We start from the raw sequence: 27,719 nt of genomic DNA on the forward strand, positions 1-27,719 counted from the left end.
CCATCAGATGATATAGATGTTGATTCCCATAGGGAATCTGAAACATTTGTCCCGAATGAGTAAATTTATAATACCAATATGGGAATCAACATCTATATCACGCTATGCTGGTACTAGTTGTTGGTGTAGGCTGCTTGAACTTCAGGGCCGTGAGCACTTCCAGAAGTGGAAATGTTATTTCTCAAACTTTTTGACTTCCTGACAGGGAATCTATCCCACAACCTTCCGGACAAACTGAGCACGCCTTTACTGCCTCCGGAAGGCAATTAAAGCAGTTTCCTTAAAAACATTATTCTGTTCATATTAATTTGCACAAGGATGTAGACAACAACATTAAAGTTTCCAGTAGGGAACCATAATTTAATTTGAAATCAACAAAACTATAAAACAACCAGCATTAATCGGGAAAGCCTAATACGTGGAAGTATAGAAAGGAATTAATAACAATGGTAAAAACAATGTACTGGAATAGTAAATGAACTAAAACAAGGAAGTGAGTTGTCACCTTTACTGTTTACAACAGTGATGTACCAGTGATCCTAGAGGCAACAAGGGAAGCTTACATAGGTGGAAGAACGAATATAGTGAAGGTTATTTTAATTTATTTTGCTAATTGTCGCACTAACACATTGAAAGGTTTTTGGTGATGCAAGGATGGGAAAGGGCTAGGATTGGGAAGTTAGCGGCTGTGATCTTAACACTTTGAAGACGGACGCCGTGCGTCGAACGTAATGTTCCATGGAGGTCAAGTGACGTACGCCGTATAGTGTTGAGTTCTAGCGCTTATATAACCGCTTTAATGTACTACAAACGGTAACCAACTGCGCGAACACATTCCGCAGTGTTTGCAGTTCATTAAAAAAATACCATTACAAGATATTAAAATCATTCCATACTGACGGTTTTCACTTTACAAAGGAAAAATTCAATCATCGTCACCATTTTCCCATTTTCAGCTGACACTAGGTGTGAGCAAATATGATTCTTCTCCACTTTGTTCTGTCGTTCCACCATCCTTCTTCGATATGATGTTCCAATCTATGTTTAGTTTTCTAATGCTACTCTTCACCAAGTCCATCCCCCGCATTCTTGGTCTTCCTCGTCCTCTCTTCCCTGTCATCCATCCTTCCAGTGCTCGTCTTGGTAGTCTTACTCCATTCTTCCGTTTGACATGTCCAAACCATTTCAATCTGTTTTGCTCTAGTTTTTCCTTTAATTTCTGTACTACCAGTTCTTTCCGTATGTCTTTGTTTCTTCTCTGTCTCTCCTCGTTTTTTGTACCATACTTCTCAGGAATTTCATTTCAGCTGCTTGTACTCCGTTCTCATCCCTCTGAGTCATTGTCCAAGTTTCTGCTGCATATGTCATTAGAGGAACATAATAAGGTTTATACATAACGTCTTTAGCCTTCATTGGTATATCCTTGTTCCATACTAGTCCTCTCACCTGCTGATAGAAAGCACTCCCCGGTTGTATTCTTCTGTTGATTTCCAAATCTATTGTTCCATCTTCAGACAGTACGCTTTCCAAATATTTGAAGTGTTTTACTAATTCCAATTTCTTATCTCCCACTCTGATAATTCCTTTTCCTTCTTTCTCGCCTCTACTCATCACCGCTGTTCTACTGTTCTCCACATTTGTCTTCAATCCCCATTTTTCATGATTTTTATTTTTTGTGTCTAACTGTTCTTGTACCTCCACTTCATCCTCGCCCCAAATTATCACATCATCTGCAAACAACATCACCTTCATCTTCTTCCTACTGTGATCTTTCATTGCTGCCTTCATGATGTCATCCATCACCATTAAAAACAGTAAGGGTGACAATACACTTCCTTGTTTCAGTCCATTCTCAATTTTAAACCATTCGTCCCAACTGTAGTCTTTGTACTACTGTAGCAATCTATGTACATTGCATTTAACATGTTTCTCAATTCCTTGTCAATCCCTCCGTTTATTAGGCATTCTCAAACTTTTGTTCTAGGGATGCTATCATAAGCCTTTTCCAAATCAATGAAGGTCATTATCATATCAGTCCGACTCGTTGGCTGAATGGTCAGCGTCCTTGCCTTCGGTTCATAGGGTCCCGGGTTCGATTCCCGGCCGGGTCGGGGATTTTAACCTTCATTGGTTAATTCCAGTGGCCCGGGGGCCGGGTGTTTGTGCTGTCCCCAACATCCCTGCACCTCACACACCACACATAACACTATCCTCCACCACAATAACACGCAGTTACCTACACATGGCAGATGCCGCCCACCCTCATCGGAGGGTCTGCCTTACAAGGGCTGCACTCGGCTAGAAATAGCCACACGAAATTATTATTATTATTATCATATCCTTCCCATATTCCCAACTTTTTTCCATATTTTGTCTCAGGATGAAAATGGGTTCCACTGTTGACCTGCCTCCTCTAAATCCAAGTTGTTCTTCTTCTATTAGGCTTTTCTACCTTTACTCTAATTCTTTTTTCTAGTATTCTTTCCATTACTTTGGCAATATGTGAGATGATTAAGATTCCTTGGTAGTTACCACATATCTTCCTATCTCCTTTCTTGAATATTGGTAATAATGTTCCCTTTTTCAAGTCTTCAGTAACTGTCTTCTCTCTCCACGCACATCTGAGAAGTCTGTATGTCCGTTGCAATCCCACTGGTCCTGCTGCTTTGATCATTTCTATTGACACTTCATCTATTCCCATCTTCATTTTACTACCTGCCCATTCCACTTCAGCCATAATAATGTCTGATTCTTCTTTTAATTTTTCCTCCTCAATTTTGTTTGCTTGTGTAATTTCTCCACTTATCTGATGTCTCACCTTTAGTAGCTCGCTGAAATATTCTTTCCATCTGTCCGTTACCTCTTCTGGTTTAGTCAATATTTCTCCTTTGTTTTTTACAAATCCAGTGTTCACCTTCTCATTCCTTCTAGTTTTTACAACTCCAAATAATAATTTTTCCCCACAATTTAAATCCTCCCCGATTTCCTGAGTGAATTCTTCCCAGCTTTTCTTCTTTTCCTCTGCAATTACTTTCTTGCAATCTCTTTTTGCTCCTATATATTCTGTTTTACTTTCTTCAGTCTTTTTTAGTTTTCCATTCCTTCCAGGTTTTCTTCTTCTCTTTTACCTTTTCCTTCACTATCATTCCACCATTGTCGCCTTTTCCCTTCCTTTACCTGATGTTGTTCTACACGTTTTCTCTGCACTACTTACAAATGCCCTCTTAAAATTTTCCCATTCTTGTTCCACATCGCTGATATCTGTCCTGGTATCTGTACTCTCAAATCTTTCTTAAATTCTTCTCCAATGTCCGTTTCTTTTAATCTCTAGACCTTAATCTTTCTTTCTCTTTTTTCTGGCAGTTTAATGACCTTTTCCACTCTTAATTTTATTACCACTGCCCTATGATCAGCCCCAAAGGTTTCTTCTGGCACGGATGCGACATCCATTAGCTCTTTCAGATGTCCTTTTTCCACTAGTATATAGTCTATCAGAGTTTTCGTTCTTCTATCTCCCCATCCACACCTCGTTATCTTCTGGCTATTTTTCTTCCTGAACCACGTATTCCCTATAATTAATTGGTTCCACTGCCAGAAGTCCATTAAAACATCCCCTTCTGGGTTCTTACTTCCATAACCGTACAATCCCAAGATCTCTTCTCTTCCTTGTCTGTCTCTTCCCTCTAGAGCATTTAGGTCTCCCATTATTATTATTATTATTTCCTTATCCTCTATATATCTTTCCACGTCCTCAAGGAATTTTTCTAAGGATTCTTGTTTATTCTCCATTTGCGGAGCATATACTTGAAACAGATCTTTTGTCCCCGTCTCAAATTTTATTTTTCCTATGATCATCCTGTCGTTTACCTTCTTCACCTCCTCTACATAGTCTAGGACATCCTTTCTTATAATCATTCCTGCTCTATTTCTTGCCTCCTGTCCTCCACTGTAAAACAGTCTGTATCCTTCTTTTTCTTTCCCCCTTTCCTTTCCATTTCATTTCACTGCGACCTAGGATAGCTATGTCCTTTTCTTTCATAAACTCCACTAGCTTCTCAGTTTTGTCCGTCAGGGTTAGAATGTTAACTGTCCCTATTCGGATACAATGTGATGCTGGTCGTTCATCTCTCCCTGCTCCACCAGCATCTGGAGAACTGAACTCCGCCTACCGAAGACATCCTAGCATTTTCCGAGTTTGAACCATATTGCCAACATTTTAGGCTATTATTAAGATGGGATCAACACCCCCAAATGCATTTTAATGACCTACTACCAGGTATTAACTAGGTATTAACTAGTCCGCTTCTACACGGTGACCACTTCCTTCTACAAACAGACTAAGAACCCATGAATTTTCTTTTTCTTTCTTATTTTTTGTAGATATGTACTTGCTAAGCATGATAATTTTGAAAAGTGTCTGGTTATAAATACTTGAGATGTAATAAATTATGCATTTTTATCTTCATCTATGTCAAAATCCTTTCAATCACTGTATATTTCTTTGATTTCCCCTTGATTAAAACTGTAGACTTTCTTCTTAAGATCTAAGCGGAAAGAAAAAAAAAACATGCTCAATTTGAATGTAAAATAAATTTAAATATAATAATGTAGTCTCTGCTACAGAGTTCCAGATCTTCTGAAATGGTGCTATTTACGGGCCTACATATCAATTTCGATTCTGATACTGCTGCAGTCTAGCAACACAAGTAGAGCTCTATGGCCGAGTTAATGTCAGGTGAGACAGAAAGCACCTACCAGAGATCCTTAATATGCCAAGAACATGGAGTGCCAAGATTTCTGACAACCTACAAACTACCAATACAAGACTGTTGTGAAGTTGTCCTCGTTGATGTGACCTGTGAACAAACTACAGTGGATGCCGCTTATTATGATCACTCTGGGACGCAGATAATTTGATAACATTAACCGGCTGATAACAGTAGCCGAAAAATAAAAATTGATAGGTAGCCTACTGTATCTATTCATAACCTACAAGCATTACAATGAAACAGATTCCGGTACACAGCAATGCAGTACAGTGTGTTCGGGAAGTTTCGGCAACATAGTCATCATCAGCAAAACTATCTTTTTTTTTTCTTTTAAAAATTTTGCTATTTGCTTTACGTCGCACCGACACAGATAGATCTTATGGCGATGATGGGATAGGAAAGGGCTAGGAGTGGGAAGGAAGCAGCCGTGGCCTTAATTAAGGTACAGCCCCAGCATTTGCCTGGTGTGAAAATGGGAAACCGCGGAAAACCATCTTCAGGGCTGCCGACAGTGGGATTCGAACCCACCGTCTCCCGGATGCAAGCTCACAGCTGCACGACCCTAACCGCACGGCCAACTCACCCGGTCATCACCATCTTCTGCTCCGTGTTCTTTACCTCTCATATCTAATTCTGCGGAAGTAACTGTCTCACACAAGTCGTCTCTGTTTCTCATCGCTAATGATGCCCTCATTAATCTTCATCCATTCCTGAAATTAATCTTCCGTTAAGCCTGCTGGACAAAGTTCAACATCCTCGTCTACTTCTGGCAACTCTCTTAAAAATCTCCCATACTGGTAACAGTTCCTTATTGTATGTGCTGAGACATTATACCACGGCATGGCTAGAAGATGCAGGGCATCGAGAAGGCTGGTTGTTTTGGCAAGGGCACTGGCACTATTTTTATTTGAGTTATGTTTTTTAAGATTCTTGTGCGCATTTCATGGCGATAATACACTTTCATGGTGCAAATGATTCCTTGATCGCATGGTTGAATTTATGAAGTCGTATTAGCCGGTAAGAAAACCACACTGATGTTCTTGAGCTCACAATTCACAATGTGTGCTGCACAGTTGCCAACCCACAAAACTATTTTACGATCCAGCCTATTATACCACTTCAGTAGCCATTCTTTAAAAATCAGGGCAGTCATCCATGCATTAGAGTTGGAATGATAGTCCACTGGATACTTATTGTTGCCTTTAAAGTAATATGGGTTCTTACTTGTCCCAATCACTAACAGTCTTTTCTTTTCACCAGACATACTCGCACAACATAAAACTCTTACTCGTTCCTTGGAGGTTATACAGCCTTTAGAACTTTCATATCTGAAGATGTGCATTCAGGCAAGGCGCGATGATACTCGCATACCTGAGAACAAAATCCTTGAAATCAAATATGATAACATAAACTGAATTCATGATCACAATAAACTGAATATTTTCAATGCTTTAGTATTTGTCCGTACAGGACTTCATAAAAGTGATTATATAATACGGTTGATAACATTATCCGTGATTACAATAAACGGCGTCTACTGTATTACAAAATTATTTTCAAATAGTAACTTCTAGCTACACAGCTCTTTCCCAGCTGAAACTGACAAGCAACAAAAGTTTCATATACTTACGTTGATATCCGAAATCTGAATGAAAATCTACCCAAATATATTTCTTCAAAATGCCATTTCTTGTCATCATTCCTTAATTGTAACACTAGATCTGGGCACTTCCCTCACTATTCCCGTCAACCCCTCTTCAATGTATAATAGATCCTTCATTGTGGTTTGATCACAACTTTGGAATTCACTTCCAGCTGTTGTCAGGAACCCTTCATACAATATCAAAATTTAAGGCTGCATGCAGAGATTACCTGTTGAATACTGCTGATAGTTTCATGTGATTGATGTTATATGATAGGCTGTATGATGGCGGTAGGTAGGCTTTTTACTGTACAGATGAAGAAAACTGTTGTTTCTTACAATTAATATTAGGTTGTTATTATTTTATTATTATAGTGTAAATGTACATAATATTTAGCTTTTAACTCATGCAAATACCATATTTACTCACGTATTAGACCTGTCTTTTCCCCACTTTTACAGCCAAAAAAAGTATAGGCGGGTCCAATATGCAATAACCTTAAATTTTGTGCAGTGAACACATGACTTCTGGGCTATAAAGAGCTATAAATTGTACATGCTAACATTCTACACTGTTTTTTAACAAACTTATGAATGTATTTGAGTTATACTGGCTGTTTTGTTGGAAGGCAGTATTTCTAAATGTGAAAAAGTCAATATATGATGAACACTACTTTTAGGCCTACATAAAGTAAACATCCATTTTAGTTACTCATATCACGTCATTTGTTTCATCTCTAATTCCTCTGATGAGGTTGACGTCAGGTAGGGCATACGGTCGTAAAAACTTGCTACGAAGTTTCGTCTCGACCCCGTAGAGGAAAGGGATAAGGGTATCAAATTATCATGTTATGCAATACTGATACAAAATGGCCAGTCATTTATCTCTGTCCGTTTAGCAGTAGGCCTACCACATAGTAAATCTGAACACAGCTTTAATTTTAACTATCTTGTGCTGCTTGGTCACGGCTAACGTCCCTGCTACCAGTGTGTCGTCATTCCAAGTGACGTCATCTTCACTGCCATCTTGTCAGCCGTGCAGCCATGCACTCCAATCAAGACCAAGAGCATTCGAGGTCCCGTCTTTTTAAACCTTTTAAAAATAGTTTTGTTCCCGACTATAGAGTCCAGACTGTGTGAAGCTATTCCCAAATGGTTTCTGGAGATAGTCTCTGATATTCCCAGCTGGTGTATGTGTAGCAGAAGCTACTCCTGAATAAAGCCGTGTTGTTGAAAGCGTGTCAAACCACCAGCTGATAACTAGCATAGGTTACGAGTTGTATATCTAAATGTAATACATAGTGACTGGAAGCATTCTTTTGATAACTGCGGCAGTTGAAAGCCAGACCCTTATTTTAAGTATAATTCATTTACCACATCAGGATTTAACTACACAGCTGTAAATGAGATAAGAGAGACCGCATTGTTTAAGTTAGGTATGCTATCGCTCGGATGGTGCCAAACGTTCCATGACGGAAAGAATAAAAATAAATAACAAGAAAGTTTGCCGGATTTATGGATATCTACAGGTGTGGCAGTAATGTGCTTATTATCATAATGTTTAATTTTGTACATTCGTTGTCTCCCATTTTTTAATTAACATATACCCTAGTAGATTTTGTTTGGCGTCTCCGAAAATTGGGGACATTAAAAAAATCAATATTATTATTATTATTTGTTAGGTATGTTGGCAAGTAAAACAATTGTTATTGGATTGTTTTTATCACGTTTTAAACCAACTTCTCTCCCAAAAAACCTTATATTGGCCCGAGTTACGAGATATTAAATGATCACTTTGTTAATGATCTCGCCTGCCTATATTTATAGGCCTAGCAATAACTGTGAATATTTCTTAACTAAAGTAAACTCGTTTCCTCACCCCAAGGTGGTGCTTTTAGACAGGCCCCCCCTGTACCATTTTTACCGCAAATCTACCTTCCTGCCATTCGTAAATCTCTGGCAATACGGTACCGGGAATCGAACTCAAGCTCCTGCGAACTGCAGCTAATTGTGCTAACCATTACACAGGCAGACATTCTTAACTACAAAACACAGACATACATACATGCCTGATGCGTGCTTGCAATGCGCGGGTCAGACACAAAACTATTCACCTATTTGTGCAACGTCATCAGAGCTGCAGTAGGCCTACGCTACGGAGGCAAACATTTATTAACTATGAAACACAGATGTCATGACTTCAATGCGTTTTCATTGCGTGGGTCGTAAGGTCGAAACTATTCACAAATTTATGTGATGTCATCAGACCTTTTACTTGTTGAGCTTTGCTTTCTTTCTACTTTCCTTACATGTTCTCCAAATCTATTATTTAGCTAATTATCTTTGATTTTATAACAGAATATTCCTTTTATATATGTATTTAATTTATGTGGTTAAGTGTGGGAGAGAGCCATGAGCCCTAACTTCGCCACTGATAAATAAATACACAAACAAATAAATAATGAACAAAAACCAACATGCTCAGGTGAGACTGAAGTTGTGAACTTGGGAGCATGGGTAAAACACTACCACTGATCCACTGGGCACCGTTTTGTGATTAAAATACTATTGCTCTACAAAATGGTTTTTTTCCCCTGAAAGTCTAAAATCATCGTAACATGCAGAGACTCACCTCAAATCTTGGGTCCCCCGTGCTCCGACTGAGGTCCCTGAACTCCAGCTGGATGGTGGTCACTTCCGAGGTGCTACTGTCCGGACTCCACTTAGGGGCGTGGGCCTTCCGAGTCATCAGGTTGATGTCGGAGTAAGGGACCCCAGATTCTGAAGAGAAAGAGGGTAATAAGCGATTTCCCAGGTCAACCTGGAAATAACAGGACGGTGTTAATACCCCACTCCAGCTAAACTTTCTTTTATGTGCAACACAGTGTAATATGGAAAGAGCTGCTTACAGGGGATACAAAGGAAAGGGAAGAAGCAAATTTTCACAATCACATTGCTTCTTTCCATATTCACACAGAGGAGATTTTGTTAACACAGGTCGATACTAATATTAATGAATGAGTACCATAATAGTGATACTGAGTGATAGGATGGAAATTGAGATTGTCTGGACATGTTATGAGGATGCAGGAGCGAATGTTACCAAAACAAGTGTTTGTGGCTAAGAAAGAAGGAAGGAGGGCAAGAGGGAGGCACAGAGCAAGATGGATGGACTCTGTTAAGAACAGTATAAGAGAAAGAAGACAGGACTGGAACACAATTACTGAAGAGGAATGGTGGAAAGAGAAGCCATGGTGTAGAAATGCCATCAACACCCCGAGCTGGGTGGAGCTGGACAAGGGGAAATGAAAATGATGATGATGCTGCAGTACTGTAACAGAGAAAAAAGCAAGACCTTGGTGACATCAAGAGGAGAAAGACAAGGGAAAGGCATTGTGAAAATTGGTGGTCAAAGACTTGAAATTGTTGACAGTTTCAAATACTAAGGAAGTGAATTAATGCAGAATACAAGGCTGGACATGGAGATTAGCAAGAGGGTGGAATAGGACAATGCATTCTACCAGAGTGGAAGAAACCTTGTGTGGAATAAGTAAGCACCTTTTTTATTTTACAAGTTGCTTTACGTCACACCGACACAGATAGGTTTTATGGCAACGATGGGACAGGAAATTGCTAGGAGTGGGAAGGAAGCAGACGTGGCCTCAAGTAAGGTTCGAACCTGCTATATCCCGAATACCAGATATTGGCCGCACTTAAGCAATGGCAGCTATCGAGCTCGGTAAGGAAATACTAAGGAAGTGTAAGTGAGAAAGGAGTTCAGAATGGAAAACAAACGAGAGAACTGATATGAGTAAACTAGGAAGGTTTGGACATGTAAAGAGGATGGAGGAGAAAAGAATACCAAAATAGATGATGGAGATGAAGTTCGAGAGAAAGAGAGCTAGAGGGAGACCTAGAACAAGGTGGATCGATTCAATAAAGAAGAGTGCAAGAAGAGAAAACCTGGAGTAAGACAAAATGATAGAAGAGTAATGGTAGGAGGAGGGAGGAGGGTGGAGAAGTGCCATAAATGCCCCGATCCAGCAGGAGCTGGATAAGGGGAAAAGAGGAATATGATGAAGATGAAGTGCTTTAATAGAAAGAAACACATAAGTGACAAATCAAGCTGTACAGAGAGATACGAACATAAACTGGAACATAAAATAAGACAAACATAATGGAACAGGGAGCACCAGAAAGAGGAGATGAGGACAACCTCCACATCTTCATATAGCTGTATTCCAGTAAATAGGTTCTCCTCAATCGTTCTTTCATATCCATTTCTTCTCAGCTGATGGCCCCTCAATGAGAGTTAATCTTTAGGACGCTGCGCTTCTGTTGTGAGAGAATCAGCCGTCTAGGAACAGTCCTAATCCACTGCCCAGGGACGCCTGGATGCGGCAATAGAGCTACAACCATGCAGTCAACAAATCACATGATGGCGAACTCCAACTGCTTTGGTTTTCACTGGATACAGAAAGGGAGAATTTTACCTAAAATCTGCCTTGAAATTCACATATGTAAAGATTTCCAATGCAACTGCTGTATACTTTGTTCATGCATTAAAATAGCATTCTGCTACACAGAGCGCACTCTTTAATTTTTGCCACAAATCTTTGCCTGCTGGGACAATCACTGGTCGACAATCTAAACTGTATTCACAAGTGTCTGTAAGTATGTGAACGCTTAGCAAAGGGCTGACATATGGAATCTTTTTTTGCCAGGGGTTTTACGTCGCACCGACACAGATAGGTCTTATGGCAACGATGAGATAGGAAAGGCCTAGGAGTTGGAAGGAAGCGGCCGTGGCCTTAATTAAGGTACAGCCCCAGCATTTGCCTGGTGTGAAAATGGGAAACCACGGAAAACCATTTTCAGGGCTGCCGATAGTGGGATTCGAACCTACTATCTCCCGGATAACATATGGAATCCTCGGTATGGAAGTTTTACTGGAAAGGGAATATAATGCCGGAAGGTTTACATGTGAAAACAGTGGTATCTTGCATACATCATCTCAGGCAACAACAAAACAGAATGCAAATTCAGCAACTGCATTTAAAAATCAGATCAATTCTATCATTAAGTTTGATATCTTCTCTGAAACAAACAGGTGCTTTCAAGATCAAAATAAACTCTATTCGTATTTTAATCCTAAATAACTTAAGGTTAGAACCACTGGAGGATATGACAGCTGCAGAAATCATATTTCTAATAAGAATGGTAAAAGAAACTAGGAAAGACGGAGGGAAGATATGGGAATAAGTCAGAGTTAACCAAAACTTCAAGGAAACTGTAATATTTGCAAAGGTGTGTACACATCAAACATGTGGAAGAAGGAAGATTCATGAAACACAACTACAAAACGAGGTTACTGGACAGAGACTTCTTGTAAGACTTAGGAGGAAATGGTTGGACCAAGTGAAAGATGAGACATCCATAGCTAGGATACAGTTCTAAGAGAGGAATAACAAATGGAGAGAGCATGCAAACCACATCCAGGAAATGCAGAGTGAGAAAAATTATTATGATGAACAACAGATTACTTGTTGTGAACTGGTGAGGCAAACCACCTCATCAAGGTCAGTTCGGTGTACGGACCAAATCTATTTTGCTAGATTTATGTTTTGCAGGCTGCATAATGCTACAACAAATAATGAACGCTGATAAAGTGTAATTTTTTTGTTGTGTTACATTTGACTTGAGTAAATGTGGAATATGTCAGTTTGAATAAGACCAAAATTTTAGCACATTAAGAGTCATCGAAACTGCATACTCAGGATCACCTTCTACAAATACGAGGGTCATGCCAAAAGTAAGTTTACAATACCTTCAATACCTTTATCATCTGTACACATGGTGCTAAACTGATTGCAAAGGTAGTGTAACATTATGTTTTGGCTCCGTATTGGTTTAAAGATAAAAATTTCATTGTTCCGTATTGAAAAGTATCACAGTTAAATTGAAATAATAAATATGGTAGTTCAACCTATTCAATACTAGTAAATAAGAGATGTGGAGATTACATTCTTATTTAATTAAAAATGGAAATGGTACCGGTTTCGACCCCAGTCTGGGCCATCATCAGCCGATTATAGTTCAAAAAACAATGCATAATTAAGAAAGAAGTTAATGGTCAAGTCCACACAATATCAGTTGAAGAGGCGATGTAAAAATGACGGGGGTAGACACTGTTAAATTTAGTCGAAGTGGAATGTAAGTCACTTAAAAGAAGTAATGCGTAATCTTCCGAGTATCAGCACGGCACACGCAATGTTTGGCACTCTCTCACAATGTTCACGAAAAGCAGAGAACAGTTAAATGAGCCAGACTGCATAAATCGTCAGGCACAAAGTCACAACACAATCCAAATAAGAAGATCTAAAGTCATGAAGAAGCCGAAGACGAGCAGCTCAACCGAAGTAACTTGCAAGCTTCAGAAGATCAGCGCGGTGTTTACAACGTCAAGTGCTGTAGATTATACGCTGACGGAGATTGAAGGATAGATTAATGATCTAGTATTTGCTTAGTTCACGAAAATATATATATAATACGATTCAATGTAATTGAATACGTAATTATGATCTTGAAGATTTTTAGAACAGTTGACATGAAAAAACAATAGTGAATAGAAAAAAATGGTAAAAAGCGCAATACCGGAAACAAATGAAAACGTGTATGTACAGTGCGCTATTTCTTGAATATAAAAAAATTCAGGTCGTGATTGAAGTAGTCAAAGTTGGCGGACGCAAGGCACGAGTTTAAATTTGAAAGTGAGGGCCCAAAATGAAGGTGGCAATGCTTTTTAAAAAAAAATTTTTTATATGGGTGAAATGAAAAATAGGATAAATTAATAAAGAAAGAAGATTAGTGGATAAGAAAAGATTAAAAGGGTTTAAAGTTGAGAGGTGGTGAGAAAGGATAAGATAGGGATGAAGAAGGGGTAGTTTAGGGTGGGTTAGGAGGGTGGGTTACTGGAGGTATAAAATGTGGGTAGGAACTTTGTAAGGCATGGAAAATTGAATTCAGGTTTTGAAATTTAGAATTTTTGAGAAGAAGAATTAGGAAGTCAAATAGGATGTTGGATTTTTCAGAAATGTTGTTTAAGTTGAAATTGGGGTTGAAGTATTGGTCAAGGTGAATAAAACAATTTTCAGTAGTGTTTAAGAGGGGGATTTTTCTCCGTTACTCTTGTTTGGCTCTCAGAGATGGCGTTTATTTATGTGTCGCCATGGCAACGTCTTATTACCTTACCCTATATTCTCCTTGTTTTCCTTGGTTTACAATCTTTGGGATATGTGCCCCTTTCTCGACACTCATATTCATGGAGTCTCTCAGGAAAAGTAAAACTTCTTCCTTACGATTCAAGACTGATATGTAACCTTTTCCACCTTCCTCATATAAAAGTGTGGTTAATTTTGTTTTCAGGCCTGTTTGAAGGAGAAATAATAAGGAAAACATATTATTCTAGTTTCTGTATGTGATAAGTTGATACCGGTAACAATTCTCCTGACCATGTACTACAGTCTTATGACAATGTCTGTGACATTACAAAAAGTGGATTCAAGTTAATAATGAAAGAGATGTCCATAAAAACCAAATATCCTTAAAAATATTTCATGCTGTCTCAAGTGGAGTTGTATTTCATGCATTTGTTGCTTCCTGTAATTTATGTGTTCTCTTTATTTATTTTTTTGTTTTGCCTAAAGCCAAAGATAATTTTAATGAACTTCTCTTTACACTAATGCGTTTCTGTCTTGGGTTTGCCTTATTAATCGTACTTTATTTTAGGACAGGCCCGGATCCAGTTCCCGACTAGTAAATTGTTGGTTTTGACCGATCCTACGGCAAATTTCTGGGTATGCTAATGTGTTGGTTTGTGGTGGACGTACTGGTATTTGAGCACCTTCACATACCACCGGACTGAGCCAGGATCAAACCTGCCAAGTTGGGGTCAGAAGACCAGTGCCTCAACAGTCTGAGCCATTCAGCCCGGCTGTATAATATTGAGAAATATACATTGTAAACTTTCTTTAGGTGTGCCCTTACCTGATCTCATGCACTCTAACCACCATCTCTTTCACATACAACGTGCATTCCATAAGTAATGCGACCAATTTTTTTCTGACGCAACTGTACTCCGCAGAGTGTTTTAACCTGCTGGGCTAGGTGGAGTGGGGTGTTAGCTTCAAACGCTCTTTGTCTCATTCGGCAGCGAGGTGTCGGAGAGTCAGGACGTGCGTTTCCGTCAAGCCCGTTTTGAGTTCATGTAACACGGCACAATGGATCGTTCTGTAGAGCAACTGTACGCTACCAAATTTTGCGTTAAACTTGGGAAGTCCGCCACCGAAACGTTTCCATTACTTCAGCAGCCCCTTGGGACTGATTGCTTGTCCAAATCACAAGTTTTCTGATGGCACAAGTCGTTCATGGAGGGCCGAGAAGAGATCACTGACGAACCTCGCAGTGGACGGCCATCAACCTCACGAGTTGACGAAAATGTGACGCGTGTGCGCGATTGTTTAAACTCTGGCAGACGGCTGAGCCTTCAATTGATAGCACAAACTCTAAACATGACAAAAACAACCGTTTTCCGCATTGTGACCGAAGATTTGAACATGAAAAAGGTGTGTGCCAAACTGGTCCCAAAAGTGTTGACCGACGATCAAAAGGATATGAGAGTGCTTTGGTGCCGAGAAATGTTGGTAATGTGTGAAAATGATCCTAATTTTTTTAAACTCAGTTATCACTGGTGGTGAGACGGATTTTTGAGTATGACCCTGAGACAAAAAGGCAGAGTTCAGAGTGGCACGCCCCATCGTCGCCCCGTCCCAAGAAGGCATGCACGAGCAAGTCCAAGATCAAAACTATGCTCATTGTCTTCTTTGACATCAGAGGCATTGTCCACCACGAATTTGTACCTACCGGGACTACAGTGAAATCAGCTTTCTACTTGGAATTGCTCAAAAGACTGAAAAGGACGGTCTCGCGCTGCCGAAGTGACATCAAGGACACGTGGAAAGTTCATCACGACAACGCGCCGAGTCATAGCGTCTTCATTGTCAACGACTTCCTGGCCAGGACCAACACCCCAGTGGTTCCCCGGCCTCCCTACAGTAATGACCTGGCTTCCGCTGACTTTTTTTTGTTTCCTCGGTTAAAAAGAGTCATGAAAGGAAAACATTGGGACATGATTGAAAGAATCCAGGCGCATGTTACATCGGCTCTAAAGGACATTCCGGAAAAGGCCTTCCAGGATGCCTCCCAGGCATGGAAACACCGCCTCCAGAAGTGTATCGATGCAAGAGGGTGCTATTTTGAAGATTTTTTTATTATTTGTACGAATATCTTCAATAAATAATTTTTTATGAATTTGGTCGCATTATTTATGGAACACACCTTGTATGCTCTATTACAGATGCCACAGTAGTGTTACTCACTGCTTTGTCGAGGAACATCTTGTCTCCCGAGAGGTGATACGCACTCAGTAGACCACCCAATACTCGAATTGTGACTTCAAACAGGTTCACATCTTTGTTCACATCGAAGTGGAGGTTGTTCGCGACCCACTCACGAGCTTCAGTAAATTCTGAAACGTAAACGACTGGTCAGTTATTCTGCTGGCAAAGTTTATTACTTGAAAATCGTACAATATTAATTTCATCAAGAACATAAAATAGCTCTCATATACAGGGATAGCAAGTACAGAGAAAGAGTGTTTTGATTTAGACAAAAACATGCAAAGTAGATTATCACTATCATATGGCCTTTCCTCCGAGTCAGGAATTTATGAGCTCGTCAAGAACCAAACTGCAACGTCACATATACAGGCCAAACAAAATGTAATTTCCACACCACATACAAAGAACACAAAAATGCAATAAGATACAATCGGTTTTCAGCTTTTGAAGAACAAGTACACGACAACTCACAATATTTCACATACACTGTCACAAATCTAAAAGATCTACATAACAAAAATAGAAGCAAATCTTTGAACATTAAAAAAAGCTATCACAATTTAAAAAAAAAAAAGGCCAATCAATCCAACCTCAAAGATTACACACATTCTAAAAAATTCACCCCTCTTCACACTATCAAATTAATTTTCTGACAACATACTCACTTTTTGCTTTAGCAATTACTGAATCTCTCAGGAAGATACTCTGACTTAAATGTCTGGACTGTAGGTTAGGATATTCTTTATCTGTAGTATATTCTCATGATTTACGCAGAGTCCTTGCCAATCAACACATTTTAGTAGGTTATTATTTATCAATAAGAATAAGGTGTTGCAAGTTATTTCTTAATTCAATTCTATACTTTATTTCATCAAAATCATTTACTTACAATTACTAGCTAATGCAAAAAATATGTAAGATGGAAAAGCAACACTTCCATTCCCCTCTCCAATGAACAGAGTCAATGCCCAGAATATTCACCTCACCACTCCACTTCTCCTCCCCTCTACATGGAACAAAGTTATTGCTACAGAACGTAGGCCTAATTTCATACATTTTGCATTAACATGTAATGAATCCTACAAGGGGCTGCTTTGACTTAAATATCTGGAACGTGAGTTAAGATATTCTTATCCGTAGCAAATTCTCTGAATTTATTCAGTGTCTTCCCCAACCGAGACTTTTAGTAGGTTAATATTTATCACTTGCAAGATACTATTAAATTCAATCCTTAAAACTTACATTTACTCCCTAATACACAAAAAAATATTTTAAGATGAAGAAGCAGGACTCCCCTCCCCTCTCCAATGTACAGAGTCAACGCGCAACATTCCCCTCAACCACTATTTCCCCTGCCTTCTCCATGAAACAGAGTTATTGCCTGCAAAATTTCCCCTACTTAGCTATTAAGTCCAAGGAGAAGGCCAAGAAACTAGCTTCAGCATAAACACAATTACTTGAAGCTGATGGATGATAGGAGCTAGGTACAGAAAATTTTCCATAAATTATTAAAGTGACCGCAAAGGACTAATGCATTCATCATCTGTTCACATCACCAATTCATAGCCCGGCTCCATGGCTAAATGGTTAGCGTGCTGGCCTTTGGCCACAGGGGTAGCGGGTTCGATTCCCGGCAGGGTCGGAAATTTTAACCATCGTTGGTTAATTTCTCTGGCACGGGGGATGGGTGTATGTGTTGTATTCATCATCATTTCATCCTCATCACGACGCGCAGGTCTCCAAAGGGCATCAAATAGAAAGACCACCTGGCGAGCCGAACATATCCTCGGACACTCCCGGCACTAAAAAGCCATACGCCATTTCATTACCAATTCATAATCATAGGCTAGTTTATTCAACAAACAATATTGCACATATATGCCCATGATTTAAAGCGATTTGACAGAATCTGAGGATGTTCATAGAGAACGAAACATGTCATTCATTCTTTAACTGTGTGCAATTTTTTTTACAGGTATGTTACAGAGTTATATAATTCCTGTTATGTTGACCTTACCCAAAATTTAAAATCAACAATTATGGACAATATCTTGCATTGTTTGATAAACATGGTACCTGAGTACGTTACCTTCTTTCATTCCCATAATGTACATAGTGTCCAGAGAATCGACAATGGTGAGTCCAAGGGAGAACCAGTCGTGGAAACCACCCGTGATTGGTCTCAGGTGATCATGACCCCAAGCAAATTTCTTGTATCCTTTCCAGGCATGTTTGAACGCTGCAATGACAGCCGACTGTCTCTCGTTGGAAGGACCTGTAAATGATTATAATGTCCAGTAAGCAGTGGCTCGTTTTCAAGACCATTACAAACTAAATGTTCATTTAAAGTAGTAATAATAATAATAATAATAATAATAATAATAATAATAATAATAATAATAATAATGGGGTACAAAATGGGGCAAGGCTAGGCTACGAGTATACCTACAATTAACTATCTAGTCTTTGCAGATGATCTAGTGATCTTTTCAGACACCATTGATACGGCAGAAGAAAACTTAACAACTGAAGACTCAAGCATTGAAGGATGGGCTTCAAATCTCCTTTGAGAAGAGACACTTTATGACAAACATAAAATCAGCGCCAAGAGAACTGGAGGTCGGACTAGGAAAAATTAAGCAGGCAGAAAACTTTAAATACCTCGGTGAATGGATAGAGCCTAACCTATCAGAGAAAGATGCCTTTGTGTCACGCATTAATAAAATGGAAATGGCCTACGAACTAACTAAAGACATCTACAATAAGAGATCGATATCCTTAAACGCCAAAATTAGACATTACTGCACTGTTATTTGACCACCAAAGGCTCTGTATGTAGCAGAGACTCTTTAATGAACAAGAAAGGTCTAATGGAAAAATTAAAGGCTAAAGAAAGGAAGATTTTGAGAAAAATCCTTGGTCCCATCAAAGAAAACGGCGAGTACAGAAGGCGTCGCAACCACGAATTATACAAGCACGTGGAGAAGATAAGTGACATGATTCGAAAAAGAAGGATTGCCTTTTATAGCAGCGCGACATGAATGAACCCAGGCAGGATATCTAAGCGGATATTAAAGTACTTTCAACATAAGAAAACCAAAGGGGCATGGTTCACAGAAGTTGAGGAAGATCTACGAGAAACAGAAATTTCTCCTAAAGATATCCAGGAGCGTGTTCCGCTTAAGGTAAAAATTCCTTACATACGAAGGTTTCCAGGAAAAGCCGAAGCTGAAGACAGGGAAGGTGTGGACCCAAGAGAGAAAAGAACAACACCAGAGACGAATGCAGGAGCATTGGGTGGCAGTTGAAGCTCGAAAAAGGAGACAGTTGAACTGACATGGTCCCTAGTTGGCCGAAACGAAGAAAGAAAGAAAGAAAGAAAAAGAAAGAAGAAATAATAATAATAATAATAATAATAATAATAATAATGATGATGATGTCAAATCTACTCCACTTTTTTAGTTGCCAGGATCGAGCTGCTTCCCTGAGTGCGACTGTGGTGAGGAAAAGCAGACCATCCGGCATTCGCCACTGAATGCGCGAGGAGATCATACTTGGGGCCATTGGAGAGTATTGTGCGTGCTACTAATGAGACTATTCAGTGGTTGAACAATTTAGATTCCAATTTATGAACTCTCCACGAGTTTGGTTGATTGTTTAGTGTATTTGGTTTCTTTCTTTCCTTCTTTTTTTATTCTCGAATATTTCTTTTATATTCGTCCGTAACTTATAATACTGTGTACTAGCCATTAGATGGATAGACAGATTAATAATAATAATAATAATAATAATAATAATAATAATAATAATAATAATAATAATGAACAATCCCAATAATTGGCTAAAGGAAATCAGTGAAGAACTAAATGAAATTGGCAATAATGAAAGAACCATTTGAGAGAGAATAAAATTCAGAACCTTAATTCACAAACACAGATTTGCTATAAAGCCCACCCAACTGAATACAGAATGGACTGAACAATGTAAAAAGGAACACAGCAAGAGGATGAAGAGATATTGGGAAGAGAAGAAGAACCACCAAAAAAAGTGGTAGTAAGTTCAAACACGCTCCTTAGTTGGGCACAACAAATCAAGAAAGAATAATAATAATGAAAATGAAAACCTACAACCTGTTTTCCAGTCATTGACCGGGTCAGGGATGGAATGAATGAAGCAGGTATAGGCTATTAGTACGATGGGGTCGCCACTCCCAAAGTGATTTATTAATGACTGATGGATGCTATGAAATGAGAATGGAGAGTGTTGCTGGAATGAAAGATGACAGGGAAAACCGGAGTACCCGGAGAAAAACCTGTCCCGCCTCCGCTTTGTCCAGCACAAATCTCACATGGAGCGACCGGGATTTGAACCACGGTATCCAGCGGTGAGAGGCCGACGCGCTGCCGCCTGAGCCACGGAGGGTCCAATAATAATAATAATAATAATAATAATAATAATAATAATAATAATAATAATAATAATCGCCACCATATGGCCTCAGCTACAGTGAGCAGGCATTTTAATTTGACGCCAACACTGCCTGCTCGTCAATTTCGATGTTCCATTTCAGTCTAAGCCTAGGCTACTAGAAGGTACAATAAACCAACTCTCCGTTGGTCATCTACAGCTGAGTTTTAATTAATTTAATTTTTCAGGTAAATGTCAAATGTCTCACAAGGGAACTTTAATCAAACAACGTGATTAATGCCTAAAGGGAAAACTTCAGATGTTGATAATATTCCTGTTAACTTCTCAGATCAACAGACAGGGAACTCAATGAGAAACTATACTACCTCATACAGTCTAGTTGTATAAATGTATTCCTTTTCATCTTCCTGTCTTTATACGACTTCATTTGGTACTTGTTTGTTCCTTTCCAATACTTCACACAGTCTATTCATCAAGACAGTACCCTCAACCAACTGAGATTTGCTGATCAGTGATAATACCAACACTGAAGAACAGGCTGAATGAGATATGATTTTCCAACAACCCCCATAGCCCAAATTATTTCTGCTCCAGTAACTGTTTTTTTTTTTAATATATACTGAACTATGCCATGTCTGTGCAGCCTTGGTCAAACTGTTTGCACCATTTCACTATGGCTGGAAGCGACACTGCATTTGGTCCATATACCGCCAAAATTTCATGGCAAATCTCGGTGCAATTTAGACATTTTGCCCACAAGAATCTTAATGTCCCGTGTACTTCAACTTTGGAGTACGTTTCCAGTTGATACGCTATTTCACTCGCACACTGTGATGCATCCAAAACTGTGTCTGCAGGAAGCCTGGAACATGTACTCTCTTCTGACAATGCACCACTCTTGTTGCGCAATGATCTTAGCGTTGTTGTGTGGCTCATCCCGGTAATTACAAACAATGCAGATTTACAGTATAAACTATTTATTTTCTACATATGATCTGCTCTCCAAGGTATCTTCTAATCTAAATCCTTCAGAAAAGGAGGAAAATGGGGAACATTCCTAATCAGTGAACAACTTAAGTCGCAAATTTTAGTTACCTGGGAGTCACATTTCAAACTCCAGAAAATTTGTTCTCTTTACATGTAAAGGACCGTCTAAACGCTGCCACAAAATTGATTAGTGATAAATTTGTGAGCCACCTGTTGCTCACATCTGCCATCGAGTTATTCGATCTAATAGTTAGTCCAGTAATAACCTATGGCTTAGAAATGTACGGATTTACCTTGGAAAGAGGCAATTACATAGTACAGAGAAGGTGACAGTGTCCTATTTAAAGAAAGTGCTATACCTGTCAAAGTACACTCCATGTCTAGTATATCAGTTCTCAAGGGAATTATTATTTGTGGAAGAGTTGCGCTTGAAGCTTCTGCTCCCAGCCACTCCAGCATATAAGGAACTTCTCCACGAGCTCCAGCAAAAGACGGACAGCATATGGGAGGACTTCTATCAGTGCGATGCAATGATCAACCGCAATTGGACATGAGGAGGCTTATGACTAGACTTGCGGTGCATGGGTTTCACCACAGTTTGTGTCAAAGGGTGAGCTTCCATTACTTTTGGCAAGAGGTAGGTGCAAAAAATGTGGTGAACTCTGTGAACAATATCATGTTCTTAAGTGTAACTTGAGGGTAGAAACTATAACGGAATTCTTTACAGACGACTGCTTCATGCATATTTGTGCGCAGTAAAACATTATTTATCTACAACCCACACCAATCTGACAATAAGATAGCTACTTCTGATACAAGGACATGTTTAACACATTAAGAAACTTCTGATTACACTCACCTGGGAATTTAACTCCTTCCTGCGGCGGAGATCGGATCTGCTCCACATCGTTATTCTCCTCCACCTGTTCTTTACTGTTTTTCTTCTGAATAATTGGTTCTTCAGCCTGAGCAGGCAAGTCTTTTGATCCGTCAACTTTTGGTAAGTCTTTTTCAGTGTCTGATGGCTAAACATATTAATAGGGAAGCTTTTCAAAAGGAACATAGATGTATGTATATAAAAGTGGTCACATTCTGTCTCTGTTATATATCTAAATAGTTATTATTAATGGCAGTAAAGGCTACCTTGCTGGGGGATGGAGATGGAGCAGCTGAGTGAAGAACAGCTGGAAGTTCATTCTCAACGTCATCTTCGCCCTTTACTGAATCTGCTTGAGGCAAAGGGGGTTGTTTTTGACTTGGTCGGAAGTAGATTATGGCTAAGATTATACCTAATAATAGCATATACAGTAAACTACGCTGGAACCTGGACAATTGGTTCCATCTCTGAAAAAGAAAAGAAATATTTTTATACATTTTTTATTGCAGCCATCGGTTATTCAATGAGGCACAGTAAAGCATTAATTTCTCCTCCTGGACAAGTAATCGGTGGCAGATAGGAAGCCTTCACTGGCTATTACCCTCACATAAAATCACACTGTACTTAATTTTACAGTCAACCCAGACACCAAGAAGCTGCATGGAAAGAAACACATTGCCACTTTAGTCTTTCTGACCAAGGAGTTAACATTTAAATACTAATTTAAGTAATGGAAAAGAACAAACAAGTGCATACACAGGGTATTTCAGGAGAAATAGGAAATATATCAAGAGGTAAGAGTATGGACAATTTTGCATAAAAAATGATCATGTACACATGTGTCCAAATAGCAATGCATGTGGAATTACTTTACAAAAATTATTAAAGACACACAAATTACTTATTGATGAACAACCCTACATCCTTTTGAACAATTTTTTTTTCTTTAGGGATGGATGAAAAGCAAGAGATGAATTGGTGGTTCATATTATCCATAGCAGCACCCTCATAAAAGGAGGCCAAAAGGACCTCTGATGAGCTACGCATACTAATACCAAGAAAGCTGATTTGAATTTGGTGATGGGATATTTTAACATGTACAGTGAATTCAAAGTATTATGCCACTTTCAGTACCCCATGTTAGATTTCTCCTCATTTACAACATTTTTTTTTTTGTTGGACACCTCAGATTTTCTATGTTCACAACATATTAAAATTGTCCAATTTACATCTGTGATATTTTATGCTCGCCACCATTTACACCACGTCAGGCTGTTGGAGAAGGGAGGAAAAATCGAAGTAAATGGCGTCGCAACTAATAAAAAACACTCCAACTAACCACAGCATGATGACCAAACCAAACAACTATGGTCTAACTCTTTGCACAGAACTTCTGCTTTTCCCCCGGGGCTAGGTATGCAACAATGCTTAACCGCATGTAATTCTTTGAGGCGTTACACTGGTGTACAGTAGTGAATTCATCAAGTGATTCAGCATTTGGTCTTGCCCTAGTTTGATATTTTGTGATAAATTTTGATGCCTGCTTTTGCTGCTGCAGTCAAGTTATTGTTGTTAATTTGTCTATTTTTTGTGTGTTATTTGTTATGATTTTCCTCGTTATCAGAGCCAAATGGGCAAGTCATTTGCTGTCATCTTCTTGTTTGTTTATGTTAATCCTTCTTTATTATTGTTTTATTGTTGGTATTTGCTTTTCTGGCTAATAATGGAAAAAAGAAGGAAAGGAAAACATTCACTATGGAAGAGAAGTTTGAATCTTGGAAAAAGTTGATTCATTCTGCAGAACATGTACTTCACTGGCATGTGAGTGATTTCCATATCCATGCTGACCACAATGGTGAAAAACACAGGAAGCATAACATCAAGTGCTTTGGAATGTGGACAAAACTAAAGAGGGGAATATATGTCATATTACAAATGCAAGGAACTGGAAAAGATAGTAAAATGTTGGGTTGAAACTTCAAGAGCTACAGGCATTACAATTACGATGGGGTACTTTTAAATATCTCATTCCCTCCATGGGAACTTAGAATTTTCCATCAGGCGTGTAAAGTGGCGAACATTCTTGGCATTGGAAATTTCAGCCCATCTAATGGCTAGATCGACAGATTTTAGGAAAACTTGCAACAAACTATAAAACTGTTTGTGGGAATCAAATGCAGATAGTGACGAAACTGTGGAAAAGTGGACCATCAGTGAAAGATTGCAGGAGCTGACCAACAAATAGGAACCTAAGAACATGTTTAACCTAGATGAAACTGAACTGTTTCAGTGTGTTGCCCAGCAAGACTTTGGAATTCAAAGGGGATAAATGCCACAGTGGAAAACACAGCAAACTGCAGCTCATAGTGACGTTGGGAGCCAATGCTGATGGCTCTGGGAAGCTCCACTCCTTTTTTCAGTAACTGAGTAAGTAAGTCATCTTTATTCGTGGTGAAGTTAGGGCTCAGGACCCTTACTTATACCTAACCACAACATTAAGATTATACAGTTAAGTAACAGAAATAATATGAAATTACAAAACAAAAATGTGAACATTTAAATACAGTAGTACTAATGTGCAGATTTAATAATATAAATGATTATAGAATGTACAATACGACAATATCATACATAGGGCCTACATTACCATTATAGACCATTATGCCTTTTAACATCCAGTCTGCAAACATCTGTGAATTTACTAAACATCGCTACAATACTCTATTTGCAACTAGTGCTGTGGCCTCATTTAGTTCTATATCTATTATCTTTAAATTGTTAGAAAGTGAGTCTAACCATCGTCGTCTTGGTCTCCCCCTACTTCTCTTACCCTCTATAACAGAGTCCATTATTCTCCTAGGTAATCTATCCTCCTCCATTCGCCTCACATGACCCCACCACCGAAGCCGGTTTACGCGTACAGCTTCATCCATCGAGTCCATTCCTAACTTAGCCTTTATATCCTCATTCTGAGTACTCTCCTGCCATTGTTCCCACCTGTTTGTACCAGCAATCCTTCTCATTACTTTCATGTCTGTTACTTCTAACTTATGAATAAGATATCCTGAGTCCACCCAGCTTTCGCTCCCGTAAAGCAAAGTTGGTCTGAAAACAGACTGATGTAAAGATAGTTTCGCCCGGGAGCTTTGAGTCCACCCAGCTTTCGCTCCCGTAAAGCAAAGTTGGTCTGAAAACAAACTGATGTAAAGATAGTTTCGTCCGTGAGCTTCCTTCTTACAGAATACTGTTGATCGCAACTGCGAGCTCACTAGCTTTACTACACCTTCAATCAATCTCAATTACTATATTACCATCCTGGGAGAACACACAACGTAAATACTTAAAATGATCTACCTGTTCCAGCTTTGTATCACCAATCTAACATTCAAGTCTGTTGAATTTCTTACCTACTGACATCAATTTAGTCTTCGAAAGACTAATTTTCATACCATACTCATTGCACCTCAAATTCCGAGATATTAGACTGCAGGTTTTCGGCACAATCTGCCATTAATATCTGCCACAATATAAATGAAGATAATTATAAAACAATAAATACAAAAGAAGGAAATAGAGGAAAAACTTTTAAATCAATACATTTCTAATTTTTAATAAAATATGCTCATTCGTACTTCACTCATCATACAAGTTAGCTGGAAGCAGTCAGCAAGTGATTTCGGCAATACATCTTAAATCTCCAACGAGAATGCAAATCTTTTAATGTCCACAGGGAGGGTAGTCCACAACCTAGTGGCAGCGACTACGAAGGAGTAATTGTAAGCCCTGGAAAGACTGAGAGGCATAGTTAAGGAGGAACCAGATCGTGTATCATGGTTACGATATGAGGAGAGGTAACTGAAGTTTTATTAAGGGTAATTCGGTACACATGAATTTAGAACTCCATGCAGAAGGGACAATATGAGGAGATTGCCTTTTATGGCACACAAAGCCATGACAACTCGCTATAATACGGTGAAATGTGAGATTCATATTGCAGCTTAAATATAAATCTAACACAAGTATTTAAACTCCATTCGAGCATCTTATTACTGTCTTGAGATATGTCCACAAGTACAGTGTTGCAGTAGCCAAGAACAGGTAAGATTAGAGATTGTATCAGCTGTATTTCAGTATGTTTTGGAAACACAGTCGAGTAGCATTTGAGAAGAAAACAGAAAGGGATATTTGAATATGTATATTTTTTTTACAATTTGCTTATATCGCACCAATGCAGATAAGTCTTCGCAACAATGGGGTAGGAAAGGGCTAGGAGTGGAAAGGAAGCGGCCAGAGACTTAATTAAGGTACAGCGCCAGCATTTGCCTGGTGTGAAAATAGGAAACCACAAAGAAACAACTTCAGGGCTGCTGACAGTGGGGTTCAAACCCACTATCTCCCAAATAAAGGGTAGTTGAATTTTACGGCATGTATGTGCCACTTGTTCAGTCCAATTTTGAGTCTCAGTCATAATAACACGTAAGTTTCTTACTGACATACAACAGGGCACAACAGTATTATTTATCATATGTGTACTTTTTAATGGGTTAAGGTTTCTTCTGGTACCAAATAGTCTTAAGTTTTGTTGGGATTTTTTATAAACTGTTATTTTTAGTATAGTCAAAGAGTCGTCGTAAATCAAAATGTCAATGGCTACGTATATAGGTCTGGTAGACAAGAGTAATGATAAATCTGAATAGCCTATCATCTGCATAGATATTTCAATGTGTCCACCATGTTGTGCTATCCTAAGTACACTGTTCCCATTGATACTCACTGCTAGCGGACAGCGAGGTAGGAGTTAAAAACTTGATGAGATGTTACATTAAAGTTGACACCAAGGAGTTTGTGCAGTAGTAACTCAGGGCTGTCAAAAGGCACTGCTTAAGTTTAGTAGTGTTGCTACAGTCACATATCATTGGTCTATCGCAAATATGATTTGGTCTATAACACGTAGTAGTGCTGTTGCAATAATACTCTGTGTGTGGACTGAAAAGGGTCAAGGAGGGAATTCTGGGTTAGGTATTCAGTGATTTGTTCATGAATCAGATGTTCAAATGCTTCTGAGAGGGGTGGGAGAATGGACACTGGGCAGTACTTCGATGGAGAATCCAAGTAGCATTATTTGGGATTGGCGTTATTAGTACTTCTTTCCAACCCAGGGAATACTCTACTGGTCAGAACGTAGTTGAATATGTAAGTTTTGGCAGTACAATGCCGATGATGTTTTTAATTAATTTTGTAGAAATACCATCATTACCTATCAGTCACATCAGAAGTGATATTTTTTCTTTTCTTTTGCTAGGGGCTTTACGTCGCACCGACACAGATAGGTCTTATGGCGACGATGGGATAGGAAAGGCCTAGGAGTTGGAAGGAAGCGGCCGTGGCCTTAATTAAGGTACAGCCCCAGCATTTGCCTGGTGTGAAAATGGTAAACCACGGAAAACCATCTTCAGGGCTGCCGATAGTGGGATTCGAACCTACTATCTCCCGGATGCAAGCTCATAGCCGCGCGCGTCTACGCGCACGGCCAACTCACCCGGTAAGTGATAGATTAC

The 27,719-nt window shown here is 39.1% G+C and overlaps 1 protein-coding gene across 2 annotated transcripts in view; it reads right to left on the minus strand.

Annotated features, from left to right (window-relative positions):
- alpha-Man-Ib (alpha-Mannosidase class I b) overlaps window positions 1-27,719 on the minus strand; it is a 130,765-nt gene that overhangs the window by 85,321 nt on the left and 17,725 nt on the right. For both annotated transcript variants that reach the window (XM_067156076.2, XM_067156075.2), the window contains exons 2-6: window positions 22,428-22,628; window positions 22,144-22,309; window positions 17,959-18,144; window positions 15,849-15,997; window positions 9,044-9,232 (exon numbers count right to left, since the gene is read on the minus strand). In XM_067156076.2, the coding sequence (XP_067012177.1) occupies window positions 9,044-9,232; window positions 15,849-15,997; window positions 17,959-18,144; window positions 22,144-22,309; window positions 22,428-22,628 (891 nt within the window). The remainder of the gene's footprint in view (window positions 1-9,043; window positions 9,233-15,848; window positions 15,998-17,958; window positions 18,145-22,143; window positions 22,310-22,427; window positions 22,629-27,719) is intronic.

The sequence above is a fragment of the Anabrus simplex genome, chromosome 12 (assembly GCF_040414725.1).
Source record: "Anabrus simplex isolate iqAnaSimp1 chromosome 12, ASM4041472v1, whole genome shotgun sequence".
Taxonomy (NCBI): Eukaryota; Metazoa; Arthropoda; class Insecta; order Orthoptera; family Tettigoniidae; genus Anabrus; species Anabrus simplex.